Here is a 15,511-nt window from a genome sequence, read left to right on the forward strand (position 1 = left end):
CTCCTGACGTGAAAGATCCAAGAACCACGGAATAATATCAAACACAGCCACATATAAGTAACTGGAGTCACAGAAAAAACGATAGAAAAGATGAAAGACATCAAACCATGTATTTGAGCTGAGAAAACAACAAAAAAAATACAGACAAAACAAAACAAAGCTAACCCTAGAAACATCACAGCCAAACAGTTGAAAACCAAAGATAAAAAAAGTCTTGGGGCCTCCCTGGTGGCGCAAGTGGTTGAGAGTCCGCCTGCCGATGCAGGGGATACGGGTTCGTGCCCCGGTCTGGGAGGATCCCATATGCCGCGGAGCGGCTGGGCCCGTGAGCCATGGCCGCTGGGCCTGCGCGTCCGGAGCCTGTGCTCTGCAACGGGGGAGGCCACAACAGTGAGAGGCCCGCATACCGCAAAAAAAAAAAAAAAAAAAGTCTTGGATGCAGCTAGAAAAAACAGAACATTAAGTACAGAAGAACAAAGGAGGAAGTAAGAGTGTAAGCCAGAAGACAGTGGATCAGCTCTTTAAAGTAAGGACAGAAAAAAAAAGTGCCAATCCAGAAATCTGCACTCAGAGAAATTCTATACTTCACAACTAAAGATTAAATAAAGGCCTTTTTAGACAAATAAAAGCTGAGAAAATTAACTGCCAACAGGGATTCCCTGGTGGCGCAGTGGTTAAGAATCTGCCTGCCAATGCAGGGGACACAGGTTCGAACACGGGTCCCACATGCCACGGAGCAACTAAGCCCATGCGCCACAACTACTGAGCCTGCACTCCACAGCCCGTGAGCCACAACTACTGAGCCCGCATGTCACAACTGCTGAAGCCCGCGTGCCTATAGCCCATGCTCCACAACAAGAGAAGCCACCACAGTGAGAAGCCTGCGCACCACAGTGAAGGGTAGCCCCCACTTGCCGCAACTAGAGAAAGCCCGCGCACAGCAACGAAGACCCAACACAGCCAAAAATAAAATAAATAAAATAAATAAATTTACACACAAAAAATTAACTGCCAACAGACCTGTGTTACACGTAGTACTAAAGAAAGTACTGGAGAGAGTAAGATAAACAAAGAAATAGAGTGCTGAACATGGTTTTTAAAAAGGTAAATAAAAGACTTTTTAATCACTTTCAAAGATGATGGGCTGTCTCAAGCAAAAATATTAATTATACATTGTGGGGTTTCTAAGTAAAATTGTATGGCTACCACATCACATAAAGTGGGAGAAGGTGACAGGAGTATATTGTTATAAGACTGTAAGACCACATGTAGAATAGTATACTTAGACTGTGATAAACTGAAGATGTATACAGTGTACCACAGGGCAACCACTTAAAAGATAAATTAAGACAGAGGTATTACTAATAAGTAAATAGTAGAGATAAAACAAACAAAAAACTCAATCTAAAAGAGATTTTTTTTTTTCGCTGCACCAGGCGGCTCACAGAATCTTAGCTCCCCGACCAGGGATCAAACCTGGACCCTCAGCAGTGAAAGCGCAGAATCCTAACCACTGGACTGCCAAGGAATTCCCCAAAAGAGATTTTAAAAAGGAAAAAAGGGGGAGAAAAGGATAGATGAGACAAATAGGAAAAAACCGTGAAATAAATTTGAATCCAAACATACAAAAATTACGTTAAACTTAAGTGGTCAAAATATTACAATTAAAACGTAGAGGTTTTCACATTAGATAAAAAAGACCCAAACATATGCTATCTGTAAGAAATCCACTTTAAATATAAAAGAATGGGAAAAGGTATACCATGGAAACATTAACTAAAAGAAAGCTGGAGTAGCTATAATAATATCAAAGTAACTTTAAAACAGAGAGTTCTCTCAGGGATAGAGAGACATTACATAATCATAAAGGGATCAATCCATCAAGAGGATGTAAAGATCCTAATATGTATGCATCTAATAATTCTTCAAAATTCATAAAGCAAAAACCAATAGAACTGAAAAGGAGAAATGAACAAATGCAAAATTATAGCTAGAGACTTCAATACTGCTCTCTCAATGTGTCACTGACAGAGCTTTTAAGTGTTATACCCCAACCCCATTTTCCCATTGCCATGTGATTTTTAATGTAGTATTTTGCATAAAACAATATTTTTTTAAGAATGCACACATCCTGTTTTAACAGAATTCACTGTACTACTATATTCCTTTCCATGTTTTTAGCCTCCCCTTATCAAGAGATACAGCCTTTCTGTGTTCCTCAGATTTGTAACTGTTAAGGTCTGCACATCCTAACTAATTGTTATCAAGTAAGTTTTTGCTTTAAATTCTGTGTTCTAGGATCACCCACTAAAATAACATGTATGTTTATTTCCCCACATATAGGCATCTGTGAGGGGTTTTTTTCCACAGATGGAAAGTCTCTTGTCAGAGAAACAATAGTGCTACTGAAAAACATGGCTTATGTGTCTGTTTCCACACGTAGCCCTACTATGTCTGATTTGCAGAACCAAATTGTATCCAAAAAGGCTCCAGCTATCCTGTGCCCAACATTGTGGTTAATCTAAACATTTAGGTTTCACACCTCAGAGTGTTTACTTTGTCCCTGATAAGTACTTTGCCAATTCCTTTTAGTGTCAGAAATGCTTTTGTTTTTTATCCATCTGCTGATACATACACTCCTGCTTGATTTTTTCAGTGATTTTGCAGCTTCTATATTTGTACTGATTTGGGACTTTAGATGTCCTCTAGTGTTATTAAATGGAGTTTATATTGCTTATTTACTTTAATATTTCTGGATGATTTGCAGGCAGGGATAGAGACAATGCTGACTTCACACATCCTTCTTTGAAGAAGTTCACTCTGTCCTTTAAACACTGTCTTCTCTTGGCTACAGGACACCACATTCTGTTTCCCCCTAATCTCCAAACTGCTGCTTCTCTTTCTTCTGCTGAGTCATCTCATTCTCATGGCTTCTGAAAGGTAGTGTCCCAGGGTACAGCCTTCAGACCTCTCAAATCTGCATTCCTTCTCCTAAGGAGAGATGTTATCTAACCCCTTAGCTTTAAATACTGCATTTTAAAACTTTAAATATTGCCATGGCTGATAATTTCCAAATAAGTATCTCCAACCTGGACTCTCCCCTAATCTACCTCTGCTTATATACCCATATGTTTATTCACAAGTAAACGTGGATATTTTATAATCACCTGAAATTTGGTATGTGCAATTTAAACTCCTAATAACTCCTCCCAAGTTGTTTCTCTCCAATTTTCCCAATCTTGGCAATTGGTGCCCATTCATCCAATTTTTCTGGATGAAACCCCTGGAGTTTTTCTTGACTCCTCTCTTTCTCTCACATTCCTTGCCCAATTCAAGAGCAAATCTTGTAGGTCCCACCTTCAAAATAAATCCAGATGTCAATCACTTTTATTCTTCCTCACTACTTCCAACCAAGGGTAACCTACCATCACATTTACAGAGATTAAAATACTATTCTGACTGATGTTCCTACTTTCAGCCCTCTACCCTCAATAGTATTTTCTTTGCTCAGCAGCCAGAGAAATCAATTTAAAAAAACATATTAGCATATGTTGCTTACTGGGTTAAATTATACCAATGGCTTCTCATCTCACTCAGAATAAAATCAAAGTCCTTATCGTGGTCCAAATGGCACCACATAATTTCAGCTCCCATTACCTCTAAAATGCCAACTCATTCTACTCTTCGCTCACTCATTTCCCCCAATCCACAGTCATATTTATGTGTCCTCAAAAACACCAAGTACATCCCTGCCTTGGTGGACTGACATTTGATGTCACCTCTGCCACCAAGACTCCCCATGATTCTCATCTTCATTTTATTCAAGTTTATAATATTAGAAAGGCCTTCTTGACCTCCTGTCTAAAATAAAACACTCCATCATTCTTAACCTTCTCTAATTTCCTAACTATTTACTGGCATATTTTAAGTGTATATATGTGTAATTGTTTGTTTCTTATCCTTCTCTCCCTATCAGAATGCAAGCTCCATGAGGTCAGGGGCAAAATTTAGTTCATTGATATATTTCCAACACCTAAAACCAGAGTAATGAACGTATGTACTCAATATCTGTTGAATGAAAAAACGGGGGCGGGGCAGGGGAGTCAAGATGGCATACTAGGAGAATGTGGAATTCACGTCTCCTCACAACTAGGGCACCTACCAGGCACCAGTGGGGGACTGCAGACACCTCAAGGGCCAGGAGTAACCCCCAGCGACTGGGTAGGACATGGGGCTTGGGGGGAGTAAAGGGGGAGGAGAAGTGGAGGCGGCAGGGAACTGGCGCTCCTGAGGGGTGGCTGGGGGAGGGGAAGTGATACCACGCCAAAAGGGAAAATTTGGGGAACCAATGGGAGGGCAGAGGATCAAAAGGGAGCGTGGCCAGGTTTCCCCTGCCCACTTGGACCCCCAGGAACCTGCTGAGATCCCGGGCCTGATCCTCTGCACACCCAGGCCTCCTCTAGTTGCCCAGATCCTGAGGGAGTGGTGGGGGAAGGGGGAGCAAAAGTAAAGGCTGGACCTCCGGGACCAGCACCCCTGAAGGGTGGCTGGGGGAGGGAAGGAGTTCCTACACCCAGCAGAACCCACCCACGGTTAGGGGTACAGTGGCTACAGGGAAGATGGTGGGGGAGGGGCACGAAGGAACGGAGGGGAATGGGTCCAGTGCTTTCCCTGCCCACTTAGGCATGGGAGAGCCTCTTGGGCTCCAGGGCCTAATCCTCTGCCCTTGGAGCCTCCCTCCTGCCGTGCAGAGCCCGAGCCCCACCCCTGCACCCCCACCTGGGGCCCCACCTCTGCACTCGGAGACCCCCTCCAACGGGGCTGGGCCTAAACCCCATCCACACACCCTCACTCAGGGCCCTGCCTCCAAACTCCAGAACTCTACATTCCGGAGGCCCTCCTTTCCACGTGCTGCCTCTCCCCTTCTGCGCAGGTCCTAAGCAGAGGCCCCGCCCCACAATCAAACGTCACCCCACCTATGCCCCACCCCACACTTGAACATCACCCCGCCAAGGCCCCACCCCATACTCAAACGTCACCCCCCCACCCGCGTCGGTCCTGAGCCACCCAAAATCCCGGCCCTCCCTAAGTTACAACCCCTGCCTAAACTCTGCCCCCAGAGCCAAGGCTTTTCTTTTTCTTTTCTTTTTTCCTCTTTTAGACTGGGGTTCTATTTTATCCTGTTGATTCTTTTATATTTTTATTTTTCCTAATAAAACTTTTATTTTTCTAATTTTATTTTATTTTTTATACTTTGTTAGTGATCTCTCCTTTTGGCTTGCTTCCCAACCCCCCTTTTTTGCTTTTTTCTGTCGTGGTTTTATTTTACCTTGTTGCAGTTGTTTCAATTACAGTTTTATTTTTCCTAATATATTTTTTACCTTTCTAATTTTATTTTGTTTTTTATTCTTTGATATTATGCTGCTCCTTTTCTTCTTTCTTTTTTCCTTTTTTTTTTTTTTAACCACACCATGAAGCTTGTGGGATCTTGGTTCCCAGTCCAGAGGTTGGGCCCGAGCTCCTGTGGTGGGAGCTCCAAGTCCAAACTGCTGGACTAACAGCGAACCTCAGACCCCAGGGAATATCAATCAGAGTGAGGCCTCCCGGAGGTCATCATCTCAGCATCAAGACCAAGCTCTATCCAACTGCCTGCAAATTCCATTGCTGGGCATCTCAGGCCAAACAACCAGTAAGACAGGAATACAGCACCACCCATCAAAAAAAAAAAAAAAGAAAAATGAAACAACAAAAAAATGTGTTACAGACGAAGGAGCAAAGTAAAAACCTACAAGACCAAATAAATGAATGTGAAATAGGCAACCTACCTGAAAAAGAATTCAGAGTAATGATAGTAAAGATGATGCAGAATCTCAGAAACAGAATGGAGAAAATACAAGAAACATTTCACAAGGATCTAGAAGAACTAAAGAGCAAACAAACAGTAATGAACAACACAATCACTGAAGTTAAAAATACTCTAGAAGGAATCAATAACAGAATACCTGAGGCAGAAGAATGGATAAGTGAGCTGGAAGATAAAATGGTGGAAATAACTCCCAGGGAGCAGAATAAAGAAAAAAGAATGAAAAGAATTGAGGACAGTCTCAGAGACCTCTGAGACAACACAAAACGCACCAACATTCGAATTTTACGGGTCCCAGAAGAAGAGAAGAAGAAAGGGTCGGAGAAAATATTTGAAGAGATTATAGTCAAAAACTTCCTTAGCATGGAAAAGGAAATAGTCCATCAAGTCCAGGAAGCACAGAGAGTCCCATATAGGATAAACCCAAAGAGAAACACGCTGAGACACACATTAATCAAACTATCAAAAATTAAATACAAAGAAAAAATATTAAAGCAGCAAGTGAAAAGCAACAAATAACATACAAGGGAATCTCAATAAGGTTAACATCTGATTTTTCAGCAGAAACTCTGCAAGCCAGAAGGGAGTGGCAGAACATATTTAAAGTGATGAAAGAGAAAAACCAACAACCAAGGTTACTCTACCCAGCAAGGATCTCATTCAGATTCGATGGAGAAATTAAAACCTTTACAGATGAGCAAACGTTAAGAGAATTCAGTACCACAAAAACAGCTTTACAACAAATGCTAAAGAAACTTCTCTAGGCAGGAAACACAAGAGAAGGAAAAGACCTACAATAATAAACCCAAAACAATTAAGAAAATGGTAATAGGAACATGCATATCGATAATTACCTTAACTATAAATGGATTAAATGCTCCAACCAAAAGACACAGACTGGCTGAATGGATACAAAAAGAAGAGCGGTATATATGCTGTCTAGAAGAGACCCATTTCAGTCCTAGGGACACATACAGACTGAAAGTGAGGGGATGGAAAAAGACATTCCATGCAAATGGAAATCAAAAGAAAGCTGGAGTAGCAATTCTCATATCAGACAAAATAGACTTTAAAATAAAGACTATTACAAGAGACAAAGAAGGACACTACATAATGATCAAGGGATCAATCCAAGAAGAAGATATAACAATTGTAAATATTTATGCACCCAACATAGGAGCACCTCAAAACATAAAGCAAATGCTAACAGCCATAAAAGGGGAAATGGACAGTAACACAATCATAGTAGGGGACTTTAACACCCCACTTTCACCAATGGACAGATCATCTAAAATGAAAATAAATAAGGAAACACAAGCTTTAAATGACACATTAAAAGATGGACTTAATTGATACTTATAGGACATTCCATCCAAAAACAACAGAATACACTTTCTTCTCAAGTGCTCATGGAATATTCTCCAGGATAGATGATATCTTGGGTCACAAATCAAGCCTTGGTAAATTTAAGAAAATTGAAATCATAACAAGTATCTTTTCCGACCACAGTGCTATGAGACTAAATATCAATTAGAGGAAAAGAACTATAAAAATACAAACATGTGGGGTTCCAAGGTGGTGCAGTGGTTAAGAATCTGCCTGCCAATGCAGGGGACACGGGTTCGAGCCCTGGCCCGGGAAGATCCCACATGCCACAGAACACCTAAGCCGGTGCACCACAACTACTGAGCTGGCGCTCTACAAGCCAAAACTACTGAAGCCTGCGCGCCTAGAGCCTCTGCTCTGCAGCAAGAGAAGCCACCGCAATGAGAAGCCTGTGAACCTCAACGAAGAGTAGCCCCCTCTCGCTGCAACAAGAGAAAGCCCGCTCAGCAACGAAGACCCAATGCAGCCAAAAATAAATAAATAAATAGATTAATTAATTAATTAAAAAATACAAACACATGGCTGAACAATATGCTACTAAATAACCAAGAGATCACTGAAGAAATCAAAGAGGAAATCAAAAAATACCTAAAAACAAACGACAATGAAAACATGACGACCGAAAACCTATGGGATGCAGCAAAAGCAGTTCTATGAGGGAAGTTCATAGCAATACAATCCTACCCCAAGAAAAAAGAAAAATCTCAAATAAACAACCTAACCTTACATCTAAAGCAATTAGAGAAAGAAGAAAAAAAAAACCCTGAAGTTAGCAGAAGGAAAGTAATCATAAAGATAAGACCAGAAATAAATGAAAAAGAAATGAAGGAAACGATAGCAAAGATCAATAAAACTAAAAGTGGTTCTTTAAGATAAACAAAATTGATAAATCATTAGCCAGACTTATCAAGAAAAAAAGGGAGAAGACTCAAATCAACAGAATTAGAAATGAAAAAGGAAAAGTAACAACTGACACTGCAGAAATACAAAGGATCATGAGACATTAGTACAAGCAACTATATGCCAATAAAATGGACAACCCGGAAGAAATGGACAAATTCTTAGAAAAGCACAATCTTCCGAGACTGAACCAGGAAGAAATAGAAAATATACACCAATCACAAGCACTGAAATGGAAATTTGATTAAAAATCTTCCAACAAACAAAAGCCCAGCACCAGATGGCTTCACAGGAGAATTCTATCAAATATTTAGAGAAGAGCTAACACCTATCCTTCTCAAACTCTTCCAAAATATACCAGAGGGAGGAACGCTCCCAAACTCATTTTAAGAGGCCACCATCACCCTGATACCAAAACCAGACAAGGATGTCACAAAAAAGAAAACAACAGGCCAATATCACTGATGAACACAGATGCAAAAATCCTCAACAAAATACTAGCAAACAGAATCCAACAACACATTAAAAGGATCATACACCATGATCAAGTGGGGTTTATCCCAGGAATGCAAGGATTTTTCAATATACACAAATCAATCAATGTGATACACCATATTAACAAATTGAAGGAGAAAAACCATATGATCATCTCAATAGATGCAGAAAAAGCTTTTGACAAAATTCAACACTCATTTATGAGAAAAACCCTCCAGAAAGTAGGCATAGAGGGAACCTATCTCAACATAATAAAGGCCATATATGACAAACCCACAGCCAACATCGTTCTCAATGGTGAAAAACTGAAATAATTTCTGCTAAGATCAGGAAAAAGACAAGGTTGCGCACTCTCACCACTATTATTCAACATAGTTTTGGAAGTTATAGCCACAACAATCAGAGAAGAAAAAGAAATAAAAGGAATCAAAATCGGAAAAGAAGAAATAAAACTGTCACTGTTTGCAGATGACATGATACTACACATAAAGAATCCTAAAGATGCTACCAGAAAACTACTAGAGCTAATCAATGAATTTGGTAAAGTAGCAGGATACAAAATTAATGCACAGAAATCTCTTGCATTCCTATACACTAATTATGAAAAATCTGAAAGTGAAATTAAGGAAACATTCCCATTTACCATTGCAAAAAAAAGAATAAAATACCTAGGAATAAACCTACCTAAGGAGACAAAAGACCTGTATGCAGAAATGTGTAAGATACTGATGAAAGAAATTAAAGATGATACAAACAGATGGAGAGATATACTATGTTCTTGGATTGGAAGAATCAACATTGTGAAAATGACTCTACTACCCAAAGCAAACTACAGATTCAATGCAATCCCTATCAAACTACCAATGGCATTTTTCACAGAACTAGAACAAAGATTTTCACAATTTGTATGGAAACAGAAAATATCCCGAGTAGCCAAAACAATCTTGAGAAGAAAAATGGAGCTGGAGGAATCAGACTCCTGGACTTCAGACTATACTACAAAGTTACAGTAATCAAGACAGTATGGTACTGGCACAAAAACAGAAATATAGATCAATGGAACAGGATAGAAAGCCCAGAGATAAACCATGCACATATGGTCACCTTATCTTTGATAAAAGGCCAGAGTATACAATGGAGAAAAGACAGCCTGTTCAATAAGTGGTGCTGGGGAAAATGGACAGCTACATGTAAAAGAATGAAATTAGAACACTTCCTAACACTATACACAAAAATACACTCAAAATGGATTAAAGACCTAAATGTAAGGCCAGACACTATAAAACTCTTAGAGGAAAACACAGACAGAACAGTCTATGACATAAATCACAGCAAGATCCTTTTTGACCCACCTCCTAGAGAAATGGAAATAAAAACAAAAATAAACAAATGGGACCTAATGAAACTTAAAAGCTTTGGCACAGCAAAGGAAACAAGACGAAAAGACAACCCTCAGAATGGGAGAAAATATTTGCAAACGAAGCAACTGACAAAGGATTAGTCTCCAAAATATACAAGCAGCTCATGCAGCTCAGTATCAAAAAAACAAAAAACTGAATCCAAAAATGGGCAGAAGACCTAAACAGACATTTCTCCAATGAAGATATACAGATTGCCAACAAACAGATGAAAGAATGCTCAACATCACTAATCATTAGAGAAATGCAAATCCAAACTACAATGAGGTATCACCTCACACCGGTCAGAATGGCCATCATCAAAAAATCTACAAACAATAAATGCTGGAGAGGGTGTGGAGAAAAGGGAACCCGCTTGCATTGTTGGTGGGAATGTAAATTGGTACAGCCACTATGGAGAACAGTATGGAGGCTCCTTAAAAAATTAAAAATAGAACTACCATATGACCCAGTAATCCTACTACTGGGCATATACCCTGAGAAAACCATAATTCTAAAAGAGTCATGTACCACAATGTTCATTTCAGCTCTATTTACTATAGCCAGGACATGGAAGCAACCTAAATGCCCATCGACAGACGAATGGATAAAGAAGATGTGGTACATATATACAATGGAGTATTACTCAGCCATAAAAAAGAAGCAAAATTGAGTTATTTGTAGTGAGGTGGATGGACCTACAGTCTGTCATACAGGGTGAAGTAAGTCAGAAAGAGAAAAATAAATACCATGTACTAACACATATATATGGAATCTAAAAGGAAAAAAAAGGTTCTGATGAACCTAGAGGCAGGACAGGAATAAAGACACAGCCATAGAGAATGGAGTTGAGGACCCAGGGAGGGTGAAGGGTAAGCTGGAATGAAGCAAGAAAGTAGCATTGACATATATACACTACCAAATGTAAAACAGATAGCTAGTGGGAAGCAGTTGCATGGCACAGGGAGATCAGCTTGGTGCTTTGTAACCACCTAGAGGGGTGGGATAAGGAAGGTGGGAGGGAGATGCAAGAGGGAGGGAATATGGGGATATACATATGTATATAGCTGATTCACTTTGTCACACAGCAGAAACTAACACAACACTGTAAAGCAATTATACTCCAATAAAGATGTTAAAAGAAAAAATGAACACATGAGCAATACTTAAGATTAATAAGAATTTGTACCTATCACCAGGTGTCCTTCTGTTTAATACAGCCTAACTCACCTGGGTAGCTCTGGCTTGGGGACTCTTCCTCTAATACCCATGGTTGCTCTCCTTGTTCCAACCTGAAGATCAGTTCTGGTTTAGGGATGCAATACCCTGTGAATGGGAAATGACATGGGAATTGCGCTAGGCTCATGGGCTTTAGGGCTCCTGAAGAAAACAGAAAATGAAGCTTCAGGGACCAATTTCAATCTATTATTGGGAAAAGAAAAATTCTTTATGGTGTTTCAACAGTCCTTCTTCTTATCACACTGGATCTCAAGCCTAAGTATCTTCAAACTCAAAAAATTTCCACAGGTGTCAGCAACCAAGAAAGGACATGCATACTAGGAATCTACACGGAAAACAATCCCTACCCACTGAGACGAGATGACTATAGTTCTCCAGCATCACATCCCTGTACAGTGTCCTCTGAGCATGGTCCAGCTGCTGCCACTCCTCCTTGGTGAAGTCCAAAGTCACATCCTCAAATGATAAGGATTCCTGAAATAGCACATTTGTGCTCAAATTTAAGTAATCAGAATTGAAAGACATGGAGAAGCTACATGAGAATGGTTATACTGTTCACTATTCAGAGTCAATCAAAATATGTTTTGGGATGTCTACTTCTGCACTGTACTTGGTTGGAGAGGGAGAAATCATAACAGATATTCCCTACTACTGGTATAAGCTATTGATGCCTGCATGCCATAAAAACTATCCTACTTTGGGGGAATCTGAAGACAAAGCAATGTTACTGTTATCAAGAAGCATATAATCTGAAAAACAGACAAACATACAAGCATATAACTACAATAAGATGTTACTATTGTGAAAAGATGAGCAAAGTTGATTGCAGTTTCAAAGGGGACAAAAGTTCTATTCCTGCTATTAGGGTGGGTTTCACTGAGGAGGTAAAATTCTGAGTGGTTAAACAACATTAAAGTAACATTCATGAACCTGGGGCAACAGCAATAACCATGGGTACCTCTAAAAAAAGTAGTTAAAGGAAAAGCAATTAGCATGTAAGAGAGTACCATTTGGGACTATGATAAGATAAAGAGCTATGGAGTTATTCAGGGAGTGAGTTATTGAATAATTTTGGATATAACTCCTGTAGAATAGGGGTGTCCAAAATATCTGCTTACTCTTCCTTCTGGGAAACCTTTTTATTTATTTATAAATTGTAAACTTATATTGTCAATCTATATATAAAATTTCATTCTTATTTTTTTAGATTAAAAAAAATGTAGGTAGGCACCTGAGTATTTTCTTCCCATAACTGAACAGTCTCATACAATCTTCACCAAGAGTCGATTCTATCTCAAGAAACCACTTTCTTTGCTCATCTAGAACGAGCAACTCCTCAACTGTTAAAGTTTTATCAAGAGATTGGAGTAATTCAGTAATATCTTCAGGCTCCACTTCTATTTCTAGTTCTCTTGCTATTCTACCATACCTGCACTTACTTCCTCCACTGAAGTCTCAAACTCCTCAAATCATCCATGAGGGCTGAAATCAGCTTCTTCCAAATGCCTGTTAATGTTGATACGTAAACCTCTTCCAATGAATCACAAACACTCCTAATGGCTTCTAGAATGGTGAATCCTTTCCAGAAGGTTTTTACTTTGCCAGATCCATCAGAGAAATCACTGTCTATGACAGCTATAGTGCTATGAAACCTATTTTTTAAATAACAAGACTTGAACATCAAAATCACTCCTTGACCCATGGGCTGCAGATGCTGTGTTATCAGGCATGAAAACAATATTAATCTCATTGTACATCTCCATCAGAGCTCTTGGGTGACCAGGTGCACTCTCAATGAACAGTAGTATTTTGAAAGGAATCTTTTTTTCTGAGCAGTAAGTCTCAATAGTAGGCTTAGAATATTCATCAAACCATGTTAAAAGCTGATGTGCTGTCATCCAGACTCTGTTGTTCCATTTATAGAACACAGGCAGAGTAGCTATAGCATAATTCTTAAGGGTCCTAGGACTTTGCAAATGGTAAATGAGCATCAGCTTCAACTTAAAGTCAACAGCTGCATTAGCCCCTAACAAGAGAATCAGCCTGTCCTTTGAAGCCAGGCACTGACTTCTCTCTAGCCATGCAAGTCCTAGATGGCATCTTCTTCCAATTTAAGGCTGTTTTGTCTACATTGAAAATCTGTTGTTTAGTGTAGCCACCTTCACTAATTATCTTAGCTAGATCTTCTAAATAACTTGCTATAGTTTCTACATCAGCACTTGCTGCTTCACCTTGCACTTTGATATTATGGAGACGTCTTCTTTCCTTAAACCTCATGAACCAGACTCTGCTAGCTTCAGATGTTTCTTCTGCAGCTTTCCTCACCTCTCTCAGCCTTAAATGGAATTGAAGAAAAGATAATTAGGTCCTTGTTCTGGATTAGGCTTTGGTTAAGGGAATGTTGTAGCTGCTTTCATCTTCTATCCAGACCACTAAAACTGTCTCCATATCAGCAATAAGCCTGTTTCACCTTCTTATCATTTGTGTGTTTACTGGAGTAGCACTTTTAATTTCCTTCAAGAACTTTTCCTTTGATTCACAACTTGACTAACAGTTTGGTGCAAGAGGCCTAGCTTTTGGTCTATCTAGGCTTTCAGCATGCTTTCCTCACTAAGTTTAATCTAGCTTTTGATTTAAAGTGAGAAATGTGCGATTCTTCCTTTCACTTGAACACTTAAAGGCCACTGTAGAGTTATTAGTTTGCCTAATTTCAATACTGTTGTGTCTCAGGGAATACAGAGGCCCAAGGAGAGGGAAAGAGACTGGGTAACAGCTGGTTGGTGGAGCAGTCAGAACACATACAACATTTAAGTTCACTGTCTTATATGGGTGTGGTTTGTGGTGCCCCAAAACAATTACAATAGTAACATCAAAGATCACTGATCACAGATCACCATAACAAATATAATAATAATGAAAAAGTTTGAAATATTGTGAAAATTACCAAAATATGACAACAGACATGTAGTGAGCAAATGCTTTTGGAACAATGTGCCAAAAGACTCGATGCAGAGTTACCACAAATCTTCAATTTGTAAAAAAAATACAGTATCTGTGAAGTGCAGTAAAGCAAAGCACAATAAAACAAGGTACGCCTGTATTATACATGACAATGAAAAATGGAAATGGCAAGCGTCTTTCAGTAAAGAAATGGAAAACTAAAATGTGGTATGGTCTCCTAATAAAATATTATATGACATTAAAAAGAATAAAGTATTAATCAATTTGGACCAATCTTAAGTACAATATTAAAATTTTTTTTTTTTTTTTTTTTTTTGCGGTATGCGGGCCTCTCACTGTTGTGGCCTCCCCCGTTGCGGAGCACAGGCTCCGGACGCGCAGGCTCCGGACGCGCAGGCTCAGCGGCCATGGCTCACGGGCCCAGCCGCTCCGCAGCATATGGGATCCTCCCAGACCGGGGCACGAACCCGTATCCCCTGCATCGGCAGGCGGACTCTCAACCACTTGCGCCACCAGGGAGGCCCTTAAAATTTTTTAAACGGAGGTACAGTAACCTACATATCAAATGAGATAACTGACATAATTCTAAGAAGCATATAAAACAAAATATATATCCTTCCATGATACATACATTTCTGTCTACTTACACAAATAGAATGAGAAATTAATGTATATATATAAATATATAAACATGTATATGAACAGTGAGTCAAGAATGAAAACCCAGCTATGGTAGGCTGAATAATGGCCTAAGGATGTTCATGTCCTAATCCCTAGAACATGTGAATATTACTGTATATGGCAAGAGGGCCTTTGTAGATGTGATTAGCTAAGAATCCTGAAAAGAGAGCATCCTGGATTATCCAGGTGGACCCTAAGGATAATCAAAGGTGTCCTAATAAATAAGAAGGAGCCAGAAAGAGATGTGACTACAGAAGAGGAGAAGGCAGTTTAAAGAAAGAGTTTAGACTGATGTGATATGCCTTGAAAATGGAGGAAGGTGCCACAACAGCTGAAAAAAGCAAGGAAACAGATTCTCCCATCAGAGCCCAGAAGGTACAAGTCCTGTCATCACCTTGTAAGATTAATTTGGACTTCCCTCTAACTTTGTGTTGGTTTAAACCATTAAATCTGTGGCAATTTGTTACAGCTGTAACAGAAAACTAATATACAGGGATACATTAATTGCTAGGAGTCAAAGTCCTTAGTTGTTCTGAAGGAGACATCACTAGAAGGGTAGAAAGAGGGTTGTATGAAGTTATAGGAGCTG

General features: G+C 39.6%; 1 protein-coding gene across 4 annotated transcripts in view; it reads right to left on the reverse strand.

Annotated features, from left to right (window-relative positions):
• LOC132496153 (zinc finger protein 33B-like) overlaps positions 1 to 15,511 on the reverse strand; it is a 36,598-nt gene that overhangs the window by 10,087 nt on the left and 11,000 nt on the right. Inside the window, exons 3-5 of one of the 4 annotated variants that reach the window (XM_060108392.1) lie at positions 13,512 to 13,615; positions 11,628 to 11,754; positions 11,272 to 11,367 (exon numbers count right to left, since the gene is read on the reverse strand). The exons of 1 other annotated variant lie outside the window; for it this stretch is intronic. In XM_060108392.1, the coding sequence (XP_059964375.1) occupies positions 11,272 to 11,367; positions 11,628 to 11,661 (130 nt within the window). In that variant the 5' untranslated portion in view covers positions 11,662 to 11,754; positions 13,512 to 13,615. The remainder of the gene's footprint in view (positions 1 to 11,271; positions 11,368 to 11,627; positions 11,755 to 13,511; positions 13,616 to 15,511) is intronic. 2 more of the 4 variants (XM_060108375.1, XM_060108385.1) reach the window with 2 other exon arrangements.

Source organism: Mesoplodon densirostris, chromosome 1 (assembly GCF_025265405.1).
Source record: "Mesoplodon densirostris isolate mMesDen1 chromosome 1, mMesDen1 primary haplotype, whole genome shotgun sequence".
Lineage (NCBI taxonomy): Eukaryota > Metazoa > Chordata > Mammalia > Artiodactyla > Ziphiidae > Mesoplodon > Mesoplodon densirostris.